At 51.6% G+C, this 17,473-nt stretch overlaps 1 protein-coding gene across 1 annotated transcript in view; it reads right to left on the minus strand.

Moving 5' to 3' along the window:
- Positions 1–346: 346 nt before the first annotated feature.
- LOC144948841 (unconventional myosin-VIIa-like) overlaps positions 347–17,473 on the minus strand; it is a 71,588-nt gene continuing 54,461 nt past the window's right edge. The window contains exons 37-48 of the mRNA XM_078878492.1: positions 16,600–16,756; positions 13,281–13,635; positions 12,638–12,707; positions 11,420–11,525; positions 9,641–9,754; positions 9,101–9,188; positions 8,330–8,442; positions 6,878–7,063; positions 3,652–3,768; positions 2,996–3,079; positions 1,541–1,660; positions 347–439 (exon numbers count right to left, since the gene is read on the minus strand). Coding sequence (XP_078734618.1) covers positions 347–439; positions 1,541–1,660; positions 2,996–3,079; positions 3,652–3,768; positions 6,878–7,063; positions 8,330–8,442; positions 9,101–9,188; positions 9,641–9,754; positions 11,420–11,525; positions 12,638–12,707; positions 13,281–13,635; positions 16,600–16,756 — 1,603 coding nt within the window. The remainder of the gene's footprint in view (positions 440–1,540; positions 1,661–2,995; positions 3,080–3,651; positions 3,769–6,877; positions 7,064–8,329; positions 8,443–9,100; positions 9,189–9,640; positions 9,755–11,419; positions 11,526–12,637; positions 12,708–13,280; positions 13,636–16,599; positions 16,757–17,473) is intronic.

The raw sequence follows: 17,473 nt of genomic DNA on the forward strand, positions 1-17,473 counted from the left end.
GATGTCATAGCAATGCGTGATGTCATAGCGAGGTGTGATGTCATAGCGAGGTGTGATGTCATAGCGAGTTGTGATGTCATAGCGATGCGTGATGTCATAGCGAGTTGCGATGTCATGGCGAGTTGTGATGTCATAGCGATGTCATAGCGAGGTGTGATGTCATAGCGAGTTGCGATGTCATAGCGAGGTGTGATGTCACAGCGACGCGCGATGATGCAATGGCGAGGTGTGATGACGTCATCAGCGTCACTGGCCTCGGTGACCTCTCGGACCTTGACCCCGAGGGCTCATTGTCAGTTCTCTCCGTCCACGTCGCTCCACGTCGCGCGGCCGTGGCTCCCGGCGGCTATCGGTAATTCCCGGCCGACCTCGTGTCCCCTTGCTGCTTGCTCATGAGGAGGTTGATGTACGAGGTCAGGAGGTCGTCCACTTTGTAGCCCTGCACACGGGAAGAGCCGCAACGCCACAGGTCCAGCAGCTGTCGAGGGGCGCCAGGGCGAGCTGGCGGGTGCCGTGAGTGAGCGAGCGGGAGGTCGGCTATCCTGCCCCGCTGTGACCCGCAATGTCTGATAATGATCCTAGATTTGAAGCTGCACCTTTACAGCAGCCGCACCTTAACAACTCTTGGAACCTCCCAGTTCAACCAGTCTACACAACAAAGGCTCATTCCTAGCAGCGGTTTCAGCCGCACCACCTCTACATAACAAAAGGCTCAGTCCCATTTACACGCACCTTTACAGCAGCCGCACCTTAACAACTCTTGGAACCTCCCAGTTCAACCAGTCTACACAAACAAAGGCTCATTCCTAGCAGCGTGCTTCAGCCGCACCGAACCTCACAATAAATAATATTCAGGGGCCTGCCTTGGCTCCTCCCACCCTCAACCAGTATATATACAAGGACGGTTTTCTTGGAATTTCTCTCACTTGATACAGCAATCGTGCTGTGACGGTTCCACCTGAAGACGGAAGCTTGTGTTGCCTCCGAAACGTCGTGATTTTTATTTAATTTTTTATTTTACTTGTATTAATTTTATTTTTTTTACCTACATGACTTCACCGAAAAAACCTAAGAATATGATAATGATACCTTCCGCCATCGGAAGGGGTAGAGGCTGAACGACGCTCTCTGTGTGTGTATGTGTGTGTTTGTCTCTCTGTGTGTGTGTCTGTATGTGTGTGTGTCTGTATGTGTGTGTGTGTTTGTCTGTGTGTATGGCTCTCTCTGTCTGTGTGTGTTTGTCTGTGTGTGCGTCTGTGTGTGTGCGTGTTTGTCTCTGTGCGTATATCTCTCTCTGTCTGTGTGTGTGTCTCTGTGTGTCTGTGTGTGTGTCTATGTGTGTCTCTGTGTGTGCGTCTGTGTGTGTACGTGTTTGTCTCTGTGCGTATATCTCTCTCTGTCTGTGTGTCTGTGTGTCTGTGTGTGTGTGTCTGTGTGTGTGTTTGCCTGTGCGTATATCTCTCTCTCTGTCTGTGTGTGTGTCTGTGTGTCTCTGTGTGTCTCTGCGTGTGCGTCTGTGTGTGTGCGTGCCACCACTCACCAGGAACGTTTCGCACAGCAGCTTGGTACCGTTCACGGCGCTGCCGATGGTGATGTGGAAGTACGTGCTCCCGCTACTCCAGTTGAAGATCTTGGTGAAGCTGTGCTGAGCTAGCATGTCCTGCCAAGGGAGGGAGGGTCTGCGTTTCACTTGGGCTCTGCGTGTTTGGCTGGGTGAGAACTCAACTGAAAACGATCAAACACTACTTTTATTATACCCGGTGAGGTCCGATGGAGCTACAGAGCTCTTTTTCAGAAGCGACCTGGCCGCAAATGATGACCCAACGAAGTGGCTTATCGTCACGTGGACATTTATTGCAGACACATACTCCGAACGGCATTTTGATTCTAAATGTGAAGGTGAAAAAATTAACCCGTGAAAACAAAGTTTTTCACTATAAATCCTTTATATGCGTGGCATCGGTTTCATTTTATTATTCATTTCTGTTTTTCTTGAGTAAGCAAGCATGTGAAGTTAATATAAAGGATTTAAAAATTAAAGATCACCTTTTGACATGCCCCGTATATTCCCGAGGGCACTAGCGTTGACCGATTTTACCACTTTCAAGAACCTGGCGGCTTCAATTTAACTGCTCTATAAATAGTCTCCACTGTACAGCGTGGGGGCAGGGATTTCATGCCATGTGGTTAGTCAACATTTGCGTCATCATGAAACGGGCGGCTAGAGTCCTCTCGTCCTCTGGCTTGAGATGGCTGCCACCTATGGGTCAGATGATTGTCTGCCACCATTAAGCAATTGGTAATTAAATATTTAAATTTGTATCCCTAAACAGTGTAAAATTTTGGAAAAAAATTTTCACGAAAATTAATTGTCACGCACAACGAGTCTGTGTGCAAAATGTCAGCTCGATTGGATCACGGGAAGTGGGTTAAAAAACGACCGAAAGATTTGCACGGTCGTAAGCAAGCAAGCAAGCACGCAAGCACGCAAGCAAGCAAGCAAGTGAACTTAATATAAAGGATTTAAAAACTGGAGGGCTCGGGCAAAAATCCACGCGACCACGGGGAGAGAGACATGGAAACTCCAAATATACTGCAGGCGTCAGGGTTGGGATCGAACCCACGACCTCCTGAATACCAGGCGAGGTAGTTAGCATATCACCATGGCCAGAACACAACTGAAGAGGATGAGTCTCATTTGCCAGAGTGGCCCAGGTCACCGCGAATTCCAAAAGTAAAAGCATGTGCCGGCCTTCACAGGTGCTCACTAACAACACTTGCCCCAACAGTCTGTTCAGGTTGTACGGGGGATCTTTGTGTTTTTATGTGTGTGTGTTGTATCACGTCACATCGCTGGCTAATGAAATATTGAATTTTTGTAACATTTATTTTTACCGTAATAATCAAAACAAAAATGGCTCCCCCTGTTATTGTCGTGTTTGCCGACCACCTTGCGCTAACGGGCAGAGCGAGCGACCGCTCGCGAGCCACTCGCCTTGGTCTTGGGGTTGATGAGGCTCAGCCCGTGCTTGTTGATGGCGATCCGCAGGATGTCGGGGTAGGTGGGCTCGGAGATTTGCTGCAAACGAAACAAACGGCACGCGGCGGATCAACCGCGGTACTGGCCGGGGCGGCCGAGCGGATACGAACCGGTCGAACCTCCGCCGGGACGAGCGACGCACCGTGGGAGGGGGGGTGGGCGAGGGGCGACGTGACGACAGTGCGGTACAAAATCCCGGAGTGGAATCCAGGGGTGGAATACTGGAGTGGACTTGAAGGGCGCGGTCCGGCAATGGCTCGCTCAGAAGAAGTGACGCTGCCCGAAACGTCAGCCGATAATTACGATTCCCTGTCAAGGCCCCGAAGACAAAGATCCCCCCGTTTAGCCTGAAGCAGACTGTTCAGGGCAAGTGCTGTCAGCGAGTAACTAATTTTACACTGTTTAGGGAAAAAAAATGTAAATATTGAATTACCAATTGCTTAATGGTAGCAGACAATCATCTGACCCATAGGTGGCAGCCATCTCAAGCCAGAGGACGAGAGGACTCTAGCCGCCACGCATATAAAGGATTTATAGTGAAAAACTTTGTTTTTACGGGTTAATTTTTTTTCCCTTTTTTCACAGATGTGCAGATGGAGGCCGGCCCTCACCTTGACGTCAAAGAAGGTCGTTCCGAACGTAGGCCACCTGCTGATGATCTTGAGGAACGCCAGCTTCGCTTCGTCGTGCGTCTTGCCGGCGTTCTTGCTGACGGCTGCGACGATCAACTAGCGAAGGGTGGGGAGGGGGAGGAAATCATTCATCGGGGCGCCATCGTGCGGCCGGCAAACTGTGCAGTTTGTTTTTTATTCTTAGGTTTTTTCGGTAAAGTCACGTAGGTAAAAATTTGAAATTAATAAAATAAAAATAAAATAAAACTCACGACGTTTCGGAGGCAACACAAGCTTCCGTCTTCAGGTGGAACCGTCACAGCCCGACAGCTGTATCAAGTAAATATTACTTGTAAATGTTACTTGATACAGCTTCTTAGGTTTTTTTTTTTTCGGTAAAGTCACGTAGGTAAAACATCAAAATGAATGAAAATAAAATAAAATAAAATCAAAAATCACTTGATTTTATTTTATTTTATTTTCATTCATTTTGATGTTTTACCTACGTGACTTTACCGAAAAAACCTAAGAAGATGATTCCTTGCAGTCACGAAAAAAACCTAAGAAGATGATTCCTTGCAGTCACGAAAGCTTCAAATCTAGAATTGATACAGCTGTCGGGCTGTGACGGTTCCACCTGAAGAGGGAAGCTTGTGTTGCCTCCGAAACGTCGTGATTTTTATTTTATTTTACTTTTATTAATTTAAATTTTTTACCTACGTGACTTTACCGAAAAAACCTAAGAATATGAATCCTTGCAGTCACGAAAGCTTCAAATCTAGAATAAATGTGTAGTTTGTTCTCAGATGAACACGATCCGTCGAAGTGCACGTGGTGGCTACGTTTCAAGCCCTCTCTTCACATCTGATTGACTCACAGTGATCACGACTTCCTCATAATCCTGGCCAATCACCTGATGAAGCTGGTTGTTGATCTTGTTGTGGTTGTTGCAGCCGATTCAAGAGCCGAATGGCTCACAGGGCAATACCAAATAAGTGGAAATTGAAACTGAATCACCAGCGAAACGTCACGGGACACAAATTGTAAATATTGTTGTGGGTTTACTCTCTGTGCGAGTCTATGGATCTCTGTGTGAGTCTATGGGTCTTTGTGTGAGTCTATGGGTCTGTGTGAGTCTGTGAGTCTCTGCGTGAGTCTATGAGTCTATGGGTCTTTGTGTGAGTCAATGGGTCTCTGTGTGAGTCAATGGGTCTCTGTGTGAGTCTATGTACATGGCGAGATGTTAACTACCTCGCCTGGTATACAGGAGGTCGTGGGTGCGATCCCGACCCTGACGCCTGCTGCTGCTGTATATTTGGAGTTTGTGTGCCTTTCTCTCATCATAATTACGGTGGCTAGGAGATGTTAACTACCTCGCCTGGTATGCAGGAGGTCGTGGGTTCGATCCCGACCCTGACGCCTGCTGCTGCTGTATATTTGGAGTCTGCAAGCTCTCCCCGTGGTGGCGCGGATTTTTGTTCTCCGGGTCCTCCGGTTTTATAAACACGCGCTTAGATGATTTAGATTATTTTGGTGTTTTAAATATCCAAATGATGGCCAGGTCGCTTCTGAAATATAAGTTAATACCTCAGTGGGCTTTGTCTGGTAGGATGGAGATGGTTTAGTGTTGTATTTGTTTGTGTTTTTCTTGTACTTTGCACTCCTAACGTGTTTTTTGTACAGTTCGTTGTAACGTTCTGACCCAGTGCCCCCTTATTGGACATCTGTGAAAAAAAATCTTTATAGCTCATCGGATTCCTCCTCCAGCATGAATACAGTACAGTAAAACCTTGGATTGCGAGTAACTTGGTCTGCGAGTGTTTTGCAAGACGACCAAAATGTTTAAGTAAATATTAATTTGATTAACGAGCGAGGTCTTGCAATACGAGTACTGTAGTACGTACAGTATACGCTTTGTCTGCCGAGCGTCACGTGATCACCACTGAGCCGATGGTTCTTCTCTCTCTCGCTGCGGCATTGTGGGTAATCGTCTCCCATGCTCGGTCTCAGTCGGCGTGCCTCACTCGTATAGTCAACATCCGTGCGAGCGTATACTGTTTACTATAGTGTTGTGCGTAAAGCATGTTTTTATTTTGTGTCCAAGTGTAGCGACTGTTCTTTAGTAACTGTACTGCAAGTGAAAGTCGTCCTACACAATAACCCTCCTCTCTCTCGTCTCCGTCACACCAGCCACGGTGAAATTTAATGAATAAATTTGATTACTTTATATCAAATTTAAATAATAAAAATATAAAAAGGTATTTTGTATTAATCATTTTTATATGAATACAGTATTTCTGGGTTGTGGAGCGAACCATCCGAGTTTCCATTATTTGTTATGGGGAAATTCGCTTTGATATACGAGTGCTTTGGATTACGATCACTTTTCCGGAACGAATTAAGCTCGCAATCCAAGGCTTTACTGTATTCTGCATTCTTTGGTTCTTTCGGTAAAGTCACGTATAAAAAAAAATAATAAATTAAATTAAATACTAGCATACGACGTTTCGATTGCAACACAAGCAATCATCATCAGGTATAAATTAAATAGAAACACAAATCTAGTATACTTTAGAAATGTAATGTAATACAACAGAGAGTCGGATAACATAACAGTCAACACCCTACCTGGTTGATTACGTTCTTCCTGAGAATGCTAATCAACCAGATAGGGTGTTGACTGTTATGTTATCCGACTCTCTGTTGTATTACATTACATTTCTAAGTATACTAGATTTATCTTCTTGGTTTTTTCGGTAAAGTCACGTAGAAGGGAAGTAATAAAATAATAAAAATAAAACATAATAAAACAATTCTCACGACGTTTCGGCCACAACGCAAGCAGCCGTCCTCAGGTAAAGAATGAGAACCTGTCAAGTTGGGAGCTTATATAGACGCTGAGTTCCCAGCTTGACAGGTTCTCATCTTTACCTGAAGACGGCTGCTTGCGTTGTGGCCGAAACGTCGTGAGAATTGCTTTATTATGTATTATTTTTATTATTTTATTATTTCCCTTGTACGTGACTTTACCGAAAAAACCAAGCAGATGAATTCCTACAGTCACGAAAGCTTTAAATCGAAATATACTAGATTTGTGTTTCTATTCTGCATGTATATCGAACTTCTTTTTTCCACCGTGCGTTGCCAACCGTCGCTAATCTTCATCGTGGGGCGGACGGACGGGCGGAGGGGGGGAGGGACGTCGAGCGACGAGGGGGACCGTCACCTTCTTCCACGCGTCGGTGGAGGCATCGGGCAGGAGGTCGTGGGGCAGCAGCTCCTTGAGGCCGCGAGCGATGCCAGAGATGGCGGCGCGCTCGTCTCCGTGTCGAGCGCGGAACACCAACGCCGCCAGCTGTACGGCATCATCGCGAGACACCTTGTGGAAGCCGCGCAGGAACTTGGGCAGCTCCTGCACGGGCGGGCGGGTGGGGGCCGGGTCAAGGAGACGGTGGCGTTGATGGCGGTGATGGGGACGGTCGTGGGGGGGGGAGTGATGACGACGGGAGCGATGGCAATGATGATGATCCCATTGGAACCTAATTTGCCAGTGTCGTTGAGTTGTGCGCCTTTTGGCGTCATCTGGTCTAACACCATGTGAGACTAGGCTCTAAAGAAAGCTGTCTCGGGTGTGGACCAATCAACTTCAAGGACAGTGCATACATTATCAGAGTTGTGTTTTTAGTTTGCATTATGACTGCAGGTATTGTGGTCTATGCAAACATTACTCCTTGTAAAAAAGGTTTCAGTTTTATTTCCAGATAGAAGGGTAAAAAACCTATTATCATATTTTGCTACTGGCAAATGAGGTTCCAATGGTGTAAATACTTACCCCGAGCTCTCATACTCTGATGGTGCATTGTCTTTGAGTTGTGCGCCTTTTGGCGTCATCTGGTCAAACCCATGTGAGACTAGGCTCTAAGAAAAGCTGTCTCGGGTGTGGACCAATCAACTTCAAGGACAGTGCATACATTATCAGAATTATGTTTTTTGTTTGCATTATGACTGCAGGTATTGTGGTCTATGCAAACATGACTCCTTGTAAAAAAGGTGTCAGTTTTGTTGCCAGATAGAAGGGTAAAAAACAATTATGATGATGTTGATGATGATGATGTTGAGGATGACCACACTTTTGATGGTGGCGATAGTCATGAAAGTGATGATGATGGTGGCGGCAATGATGATGACGATGTTGACGTTGGTGCTGAAGATGGTGGTGACGAAGATGATGTAGCTAGTGACACGCACACACGCACGTGCAGGTAGTGACACACACACACGTGTAGCTAGTGACACACACACACGTGTACCTAGTGACACACACACACACACACGTGTAGCTAGTGACACACACACACACACACGTGTACCTAGTGACACACACACACAGACACACGTGTAGCTAGTGACACACACACACGCGCGTGCAGGTAGTGACACACACACACACGTGTACCTAGTGACACACACTCACACGTGTAGCTAGTGACACACACACACGTGTACCTAGTGACACACACACACACACACGTGTACCTAGTGACACACACACACACACGTGTACCTAGTGACACACACACACAGACACACGTGTACCTAGTGATACACACACACACACACGTGTACCTAGTGACACACACTCGCGCCTGTGGCTCTGAGTGGCACCACGCGGCATCACCTGCGGGTAGTGGAACAAGTTGTCCGCGGTGGGGTCCTTCCCCGGGACCACGTTGACCCAGAGCTTGCGCAGGAAGTGCACCTGGTACTCCGGCATGGGGGCGGCTGCCTGGCCTAGCGGCGCACCGACACAGAGAGAGATAGAGGGGGGCACGGGGGGGGGGGGCAGCCAGCGTCAAGGCCAGAGGTCGCAACCGGGTACCCGATACCCGTACCCTACCCGATACCCGGCTACCCGTACCCGGCCGGGTACGGGTACAGGTAGCCGTTTGCGACCCTGGTGCGGCCGGGTACGGGTACGGGTAGGCCGTGAGTTACTGATGAGTAACCGTTTGTCACTCATTTCGGGTAGGGAACGGGTAGGGAACGGGTACCCGTACCCGGCCGGGTACGGGTACGGGTACCCGTTTGCGACCCTGGTGCGGCCGGGTATGGGAGTCACTGGTGAGTCACCGTTTGTCACTCATTTCCCAACGTCTTGTCTCTTCTCACAATTCAAGTTCCTAGAATCAACCCACCCGCGCCTGCAACATGGCTTCATCCCAGAAGTCGCAATCGGGTTACCCGATACCCGTACCCTACCCGATACCCGGCCGGGTACGGGTAGGGTACGGGTATCGGGTAGGGTACGGTTGATTCCGTTGTAGGGGTGCACGAAGGGAGAAGGACCAGAGGAGAAGGAGGAGGAGGGACAGACGACAGCGCCGCCGACGAATCCCGCTCATCTCCGAGCCGGCACGCGGAACCTTCTCCCCCGGCCAGCGCTCGTTACCTTCCCGTGCCACCCTCCCACTGCTGCTCCACTCCTCCATTTGCCTGGCGAAGTCAAAGAAGAAGTCTCCCTCTGGCATGCTCACCACCTGCATCGACCGCAGCACACACCGCCACCGCGCGTCAACGCGTGTCACCGCACAACACCAAACACCACGGCACCATACACCACAACACCATACACCACGGCACCATACAGCGCCGCTGCAGGCGGTCGTGCCGGTGAACTGGCGGCACGCGGACGGACGTGACCGATGCCCCGATGCAGTCACTGACAATTTGGGGCGCCGAGTGAAAGTGTTTGTTGGGGAGTTCCTTCCCTCCTCCCCAGCCTCCTTCCCTCCCCTCCCTCCCCAGCCTCCTTCCCCTCCCTCCCCTTCCTCCCTCCCCAGTCTCCCTCCCCAGTCTCCCTCCCCTCCTCCCTCCCTCCCCAGCCTCCTTCCCCTCCCTCCCCTCCCTCCCCTCCTCCCTCCCCAGTCTCCCTCCCCAGTCTCCCTCCCCCCCTCCCTCCCTTCCCTCCCCAGCCTCCCTTACACCGCACCTTGTCCAGGATCTTGATGAAGAGGCAGAACCCCTCCTGCGACTTGAGCTGCAGCTTCTTGGCGATGGCCAGGCAGAGCTCGCGCACTCGCGTGCCCGCGTCCACCTCGAACGTCTGCACGGCAGACAGAGAGACAGAGACAGAGAGAGACAGAGAGAGAGAGACAGAGAGAGACCGAGAGAGAGACCGAGAGAAAGACAGAGAGAGAGACAGAGAGAGACAGAGAGACAGAGAAACAGAGAAAGAGAGACAGAGAGAGACAGAGAGACCGAGAGAGACAGAGAGAGACCGAGACAGAGACAGACAGAGACAGACAGAAACAGAGAGACAGAGAGACAGAGAGAGACAGAGAGAGACCGAGACAGAGACAGACAGAGACAGACAGAAACAGAGAGACAGAGAGACAGAGAGAGACAGAGAGAGACAGAGAGAGACAGAGAGACAGAGAAACAGAGAAAGAGAGACAGAGAGAGACAGAGAGACATAGAGAGACAGAGAGAGACCGAGACAGAGACAGACAGAGACAGAGAGACAGAGAGAGACAGAGAGAGACAGAGAGAGACAGAGAGAGAGACAGAGAGAGATAGAGACCGAGAGAGACAGAGACAGACAGAGACAGAGAGACAGAGAGAGACGCCACGCAGGGCAAACCGTGAGGTGGTGATGGCGAGGGCGGTGGTCGCTACCTAACACTGCAAATCACGGCCGCCCGAGTTCGATTCCCGTTCACGGGCCGACGTCGATGACGGCTGCTACTGTGGACCGGTCCTGGGCTGCCCCCCCGCCCCGCCCCGCCTAGGTTGACCCAGTCAAGTTCAAGTTCATGTATTAGGTATAGCCCTGTGAGCCATTCGGCTCTTGAATCGGGTGCAACCGCAACAAACAAAAAAACAAAACATGAACAAAAAACATCTTAAAGTGAATATGTGACTAAGTGCAAACAGAAAATCCAAGAAAAGACAGCAAATTATTGCAGAATAAAACACCGTACACCAACGCTGTGTGCAAAAATCCCAGTGGGATGCAAGTCAAACAACAACATCAGCACTGGGGAGACAAAGGAGGCCGGGCGTGGCGCTGGCCACTGTGCCATGCCAGCCCTTCGCAGGTGCTCGCTGAAGAGCACTTGGCCCAACAGCCCGCTAAAGACTACATGGGGGAGCTTTGTCTTTGGTGGTGGAGGCAATGATGACAGATACAGAACAACATTTGGTGCTGGAGAGGATGATTTTGATGATTATGAGTGACATTGTTGATAACGGTGATGAGAGTGATGATGTTGATGGTGATAACGATGGTGATGAGAGTGATGATGGTGATGATGCTGAGAATGATGGTGATGAGATTGGTAATGGTGATGATGCTGATAATGGTGATGAGAGTGATGGCGATGATGATAGTGATGATGATGGTAACAATGGTGATGAGTGATGTTGTGGATAGGTGATGATGATGATGATGCTGAGAATGATGGTTGATGAGATTGGTAATGGTGATGATGCTGATAATGGTGATGAGAGTGATGGTGTTGATGATTATGATGCTGATAATGATGGTGATGATAGTGATAATGGCGATGATGATGATGCTGATAACAATGGTGATGATAGTGATAATGGCGATGATGATAACGATGGTGATGATAGTGATGGTGTTGATGATTATGATGCTGATAATGATGGTGATGATAGTGATAATGGCGATTACGACGATGCAGATGATGATGGTGAAGAGAGTGACGATATTGATGATGATGATGGTGGTGTAGTTTGCGAGCACCTGTTCCGACTGGTCGGGGAAGGAGACGGGGTGGTGCAGCTTGCGCGACTTGTGCTGCGCTGCCTTCACTTCGCGCAGGTGCGGCGGGTACTTGCGCAGGGGAAACCTGCCCCCAGCACACGTGAACACGTACCCATGAACACGAGCTCCCACACAGGTGAACACATACCCATGAACACACACAGGTGAACACATACCCATGAACACACACAGGTGAACACATACCCATGAACACACACAGGTGAACACATACCCATGAACACGCACACGTGAACACGTACCCATGAACACGAGCTCCCACACAGGTGGACACGAAACGTGCACACAGGTCTCTTTCTTGTTCGTCCATCATAGTTGATGATGACCATGGCAACGTTTGTCATTTTGTTGGGTTTTGATGATGGCTGAACAGGCCAATCCGGGACCCAGGATTCTCTGAGGCACACTGGACAGGTCAGGGAGGATGTAGAGCTCTGAGGTGCAGCCACAAGTCCTCGCTTGGTAGATTTGCGCCGCTGCCTCTTCAAGATGGCACAGGAGCTTCTCCTGCTCTCACAGAGGACTGCACCGTCCTGGACTTTTCTTCTCCAGGCAGGTCGGTCCTGAGCTCGGGGTTCCCAGCTTTTCAGGTCGAACCCAAAGCTCTTCAAGGAAGCTTTCAGGGTGTCCTTGTAGCGCTTTTACTGGTAGGAACCTCCTGGTTACACCAGCCCACAGGGGATTATTGTGTCCGTCGTGCAGGGTGGGGCTGGGTAGGGAGGAGAGGGTGGGGAGGGGCTGGGTGGGGAGGGTGGGGAGGGGCTGAGTGTGGAGGGTGGGGCTGGGTAGGGGGTGGGCTGGGTGGGGCTGGGTGGGGAGGGGCTGTTCACCCCGTGGTGCCCTTATAAAACTCAACGTTTAACCTACTCACGCCGGCTTGTGCCCGCCCTCACAGTCGGGTATATTTGCGGAATACACCACGCCGCCGTTGACCCTGCAGGCCATTGACCGAGCAACCCAACGTTCCTACCAGCTCCCTCCGCAGGAATGTGTCTGGGGCCATCTTGCGTTCGCTTGCCATTCTTCAGCTCGCCAAAGAAGACTTGTTTTGGCAGTCTCGCGCACGGCATTCTGGTCACGTGGCCAGTCCATCTAAGCTGTTCCTTCGCAAGCAATGTGTGGATGCTGGAGATATTGGCCTTGCTGAGGACTTCCGTGTCAGGGATTCTGTCCTGCTACTTGATCCTCAGCAGTTTCTTCAGACAGCTCAAGTGGAGATCATTCAATTTCTTGGCATGGCGCTGGTAGACTGTGCAAGATTTGCACCCATACAGAACAGTTGGTAAGACTACAGCCCGGTAGACCTTCAGTTTAGTCTCCTGCTTGATGCCAGTCCTTTCCCATATCGAGTCACGTAGACGTCCAAAGGCTGCACTGGCCTTAACAATCCTGATGTTAACTTCATCATCTGTGTGCACAGCGCGAGACAGTGCACTACCAAGGTAAGTAAACTTGTCAATGGCTGCCAGCTTTTGCTCATTCACAAAGATGGTGGGCTCAGTGTAGGGTTTCCCAGGAGCAGGTTGGTACAGGACTTCAGTCGTCTTTGTGCTGATTTGTTAGGCCGAAGTTGTTCCAAGCTGAGTAGAAGTGGCCCATACTGTCCTGTAGATCTTTCGATTTAAAGTAGAAGGGAAGTAATAAAATAATAAAAATAAAACATAATAAAATAATTATCACGACGTTTCGGCCACAACGCAAGCAGCCGTCCTCAGGTGAAGGCCAGCGGCCAGAACACAGTCATCAGCAAACAAAAGTTCTGGAACAGTGACTTCCTCCACTCTGGTTTTGGCTTGCATCCTCCGCAGATTGAATAGCCCACCGTCAAAACGGTAGATGAAGTTAATCCCAGTGTTGCGGTTCTGGAATGAGTCTTGCAGCATGGCAGAAAACACCATGCTGAGGAGCGTTGGCGCTAAAACGCAGTCTTGCTTCACCCCGTTTGTGATTGGGAACGGATCAGAGAGTTCTTGCTGGTCTCTGACGCTGGTCATCGTGCCATCATGGAGTTTCCGCACGATGCCAATGAGCTTGTCTGGACACCCATACTTGGCCATGATCTTCCACAGGTCAACACGAGCCTCCACACAGGTGACCACGAGCCCCGGTGGGTGAGAATCTGAGTCGGCATTCCCTTGTGCCCCGATGACCACTTCCACATCTGAGCAGTGCTGGAACTGTGGCCAGCACACCGGTGCGTGCGTGTGTGTGCAGGTGTGTGCATAGGTGTGTGTGTGTGTGTGTACACGTGTACACACACACACACACAGTGGGGAGCGGTGGTGTCGCGGTTAGCGCTACGCTGCGATAAGAACCTGGCGATCCGAGTTCGATTCCCGCTCACGGCCGACACCGGTGACGGTTATCTGAACCGGTCCTGGGCCTCCCCTAGGTCTACTCAGCCCCAAATGAATACCTGGTGCGGTGTGTAAACATCGCCAATAGGGAGAGAAAGGCGATTGGACGTGGCGCTGGCCACCCACCCCGTCGTGTGCCGTGCCGGCCTTCATAGGTGCTTGCTAACAGCACTTGCCCCAACAGTCTGTTCAGGCGATACGGGGGACCTTTGTCTTTGTATAATGTGTGTATATGTGTATGTCTCTCTCTCTGTGTTTGTGTGTGTGTCTTTGTATTTTTGTCTGTTTGTGTATCTTTGTTTTTGTGTGTGTGTGTCTGTGTACAGATATAATGGGAGGCTGATCGATACCCGGGTGCGGTCAAGGGATGGCTCCCTATTGGTCAACCACGTTTTGTATGCCGATGATTTAGTAATTGCTGCTCATACAGAGGAGGAGTTGGAGGCGCTGCTGCTGAAACTGGAGCATGCCACTAAGAGGTGGGGCCTTCCCATCAGCCCCACCAAAACTAAGCACCTGCCTGGGTATTTTGTACCATCGGACACTCCACCCCCACAGCTCCTAATCGGTGATAGGGCAGTTGTGGAGAGAGTGGAGAGTTTCCCATACCTGGGCAGCGTGCTCATGACCGGCTCCGGTTTAACAGCAGAGGTCTTACTCCAAATCAGTCGAGCGGCAATATCTTTTCATCGGTTGCGTAACGCTGTGTGGAAGCTACCTGGTCTGTCCTCCGCACGAAGCTTCAGGTCTTCTCGGCCACGGTAATTCCCTCCCTTCTCTACGCTTGCGAAACGTGGACCCCCCCTAATGGAGCATCTTCGGTGGTTAGAAACATTTAGGCTGGTCTGCCTACGATCCATCCTGGTTTAACCAGGCTGGATTGTGTGAGGAGCTCACAAATCCTTGAAAGATCTGGGCAAAGTCCCATAGGTGAGCTCCTCCGGCAGGCAAGGATGCGCTGGCTGGGTCATGTAGCCCGCATGCCCAGCGACCGCATGCCTAAACAGCTTTTGTTCGGCCTGATAGAGGGGGCTAGACGGGCGCGGCACGGGCTAGAGAAGAGATGGAGTGATGTGGTACAGGAGGACGGGGAGCTGTGTGGACTTGCCGGTGACTGGTACCAGCGGTGTCTAGATCGGCCTCAGTGGAGGAGGCTTGTGAAGAACGCTACTGGGCAGTTGGAGGCAGTCGCTCTCCAACAACAACATAGGGCGGAGGAGCGACGCTCACAACAACGAGCGGAGCGCCGGGTGGCTAAAGCACAGCAAGTTGGCACAGTAGGGGGCACAGGTGGTGCATCAGCCAGTCATCTCAGTCATCTCAGTCAGTCGACCTGTGGCACCTGGGTCTGCCCCGTGACCACCTGCCAGTGGGCGTTCGACACTTCACGTGGCCTCAAGGTGCACATGGCCTGGCACAAGCGTCGTGGTGACATCACCACCACTTTGTGGCGAATGGCGGTTGTTGTTGTTGTCTCTGCGTGTGTATCGGTGTGTGTATATATGTGTAATAAACGACTCTGTCAGGCTCTCCTGGTCTCCGTTGTCGTTTATTTAGGTTCTTCGTATCGCACCCCGCTGGTCCTCGGCCGGAGTCGCGCCGCCTCCGCCGCGCGCCCCTCGCTCGCTCCGTGTGCCCCGCACTCGCTGGTGGTCGCTCCGCTCTCTCCGTGTGCCCCGCACACTCTGCTAGTCACTCACTAGCCACGTGTGCCCCGCACACTCCGCTAATCACTCACTAGCCACGTGTGCCCCGCACACTCTGCTAGTCACTCACTAGCCACGTGTGCCCCGCACACTCTGCTAGTCACTCACTAGCCACGTGTGCCCCGCACACTCTGCTCGTCACTCACTAGCCACGTGTGCCCCGCACACTCTGCTAGTCACTCACTAGCCACGTGTGCCCCGCACACTCTGCTCGTCACTCACTAGCCACGTGTGCCCCGCACACTCTGCTCGTCACTCACTAGCCACGTGTGCCCCGCACACTCTGCTCGTCACTCACTAGCCACGTGTGCCCCGCACACTCTGCTCGTCACTCACTAGCCACGTGTGCCCCGCACACTCTGCTAGTCACTCACTAGCCACGTGTGCCCCGCACACTCTGCTCGTCACTCACTAGCCACGTGTGCCCCGCACACTCTGCTCGTCACTCACTAGCCACGTGTGCCCCCACACTCTGCTAGTCACTCACTAGCCACGTGTGCCCCGCACACTCTGCTAGTCACTCACTAGCCACGTGTGCCCCGCACACTCTGCTAGTCACTCACTAGCCACGTGTGCCCCGCACACTCTACTAGCCCCTCACACACCGCTAGCCCCGTCTACCCCACGCACACCGCTGGCCCGACGGTGTGCGTAGGTCTTCGACCACGTGGCAGATGGCGCCGCTCCTCCCGCACTGCCCAGCGTGGCTTCCCCTATTCTCGCTCCGTTCCAACTCCTCGATCTCTTGCGGCTCTCTCCCTATATCCTTCCCATCACGTGACCCTGACTCCTCCTTCCCGTACTGCCCCCGTCTCCGCCCCCCGTTCACCCCGTCTCCCATTGGAGCCGAGGTGAGCAGTGGCTCCTCCCACATGCTCCGCCGACCAGGCTCCGCCCCCCAATGCTCCGGGCCGTGTGATTGGCGCGGAGGCCAGCAACCACCCCGTTTATGCTCGCATTACATATGTGTGTATCGGTGTGTGTATATATGTGTGTATATATGTGTGTATATGTGTGTATATGTGTGTATATATGTGTGTATATATGTGTGTATATGTGTGTGTGTGTGTGCCTGTACCGACCCGCTGTTCTGCAGGCTGCGGTTGAGCCGGGCGACGTGGGCCGTGCGCTGCCGCGACTTGAGGAATTCCTGGACGTGCGGAGCCAGCGCCGCTCCCGGCGGGAACAGACCCAGGCACAACCACAGCAGCTCCCAGCCCTTCTCCTCGCTATACCTGGACACAACACAGACAAAGATCCCCCACGTAGCCTCAGCAGACTGTCGGGGCAAGTGCTGTTAGCGAGCGACAGCACCTACGAAGGCCGGCACGGCACACGTGGGGTTGGGTGGCCAGCGCCACGCCCGACCGCCTTTGTCTCCCCAGTGGCGATGTTTACACACTCATTTGAGGCTGAGTCGACCTAGGGGAGGCACAGGACCGGTTCAGATAATCGTCACTGGTGTTGGTGGCCGTGAGCCGGAATCAAACTGGGATTCGTAGTGCATCGCATTAACCACTGCACCACCGTTTCCCATGCACATGCAAAGATCCCCAGTATAGCCTGCAACAGCCTTTTGGGGCAAGTGCTGTTAGCAAGTAGCACCTATGAAGGCCGGCATGGCACACGAGGAGGTGGGTGGCCAACACCACGCCCGGCCACCTTTGTCTCCCCAGTGGCGATGTTTACACACACCCCCTTGCACCACCGCTCCACACACACACATAGCCAGATCAGCTACCAGTCCTTCCCTTCACTATACCTGTACGCACACACACACACACACAGTGGTAAGGAGATGGAGGAAGGAAAGGCTGCGTCAGGGACTCGTGCTGCTGCTGCACGGAGGAGCAGGAGCGGCGTCTGTTTTTCACAGTGGGCGGGGAGAGGGGAGGCGGCTAAGAGAGGGCGTGGCCACACTCAGAAGTCACGTGGTCTACTGGAGGCTCGTG

Source organism: Lampetra fluviatilis, chromosome 51 (assembly GCF_964198595.1).
Source record: "Lampetra fluviatilis chromosome 51, kcLamFluv1.1, whole genome shotgun sequence".
In the NCBI taxonomy this organism is placed as follows: Eukaryota; Metazoa; Chordata; class Hyperoartia; order Petromyzontiformes; family Petromyzontidae; genus Lampetra; species Lampetra fluviatilis.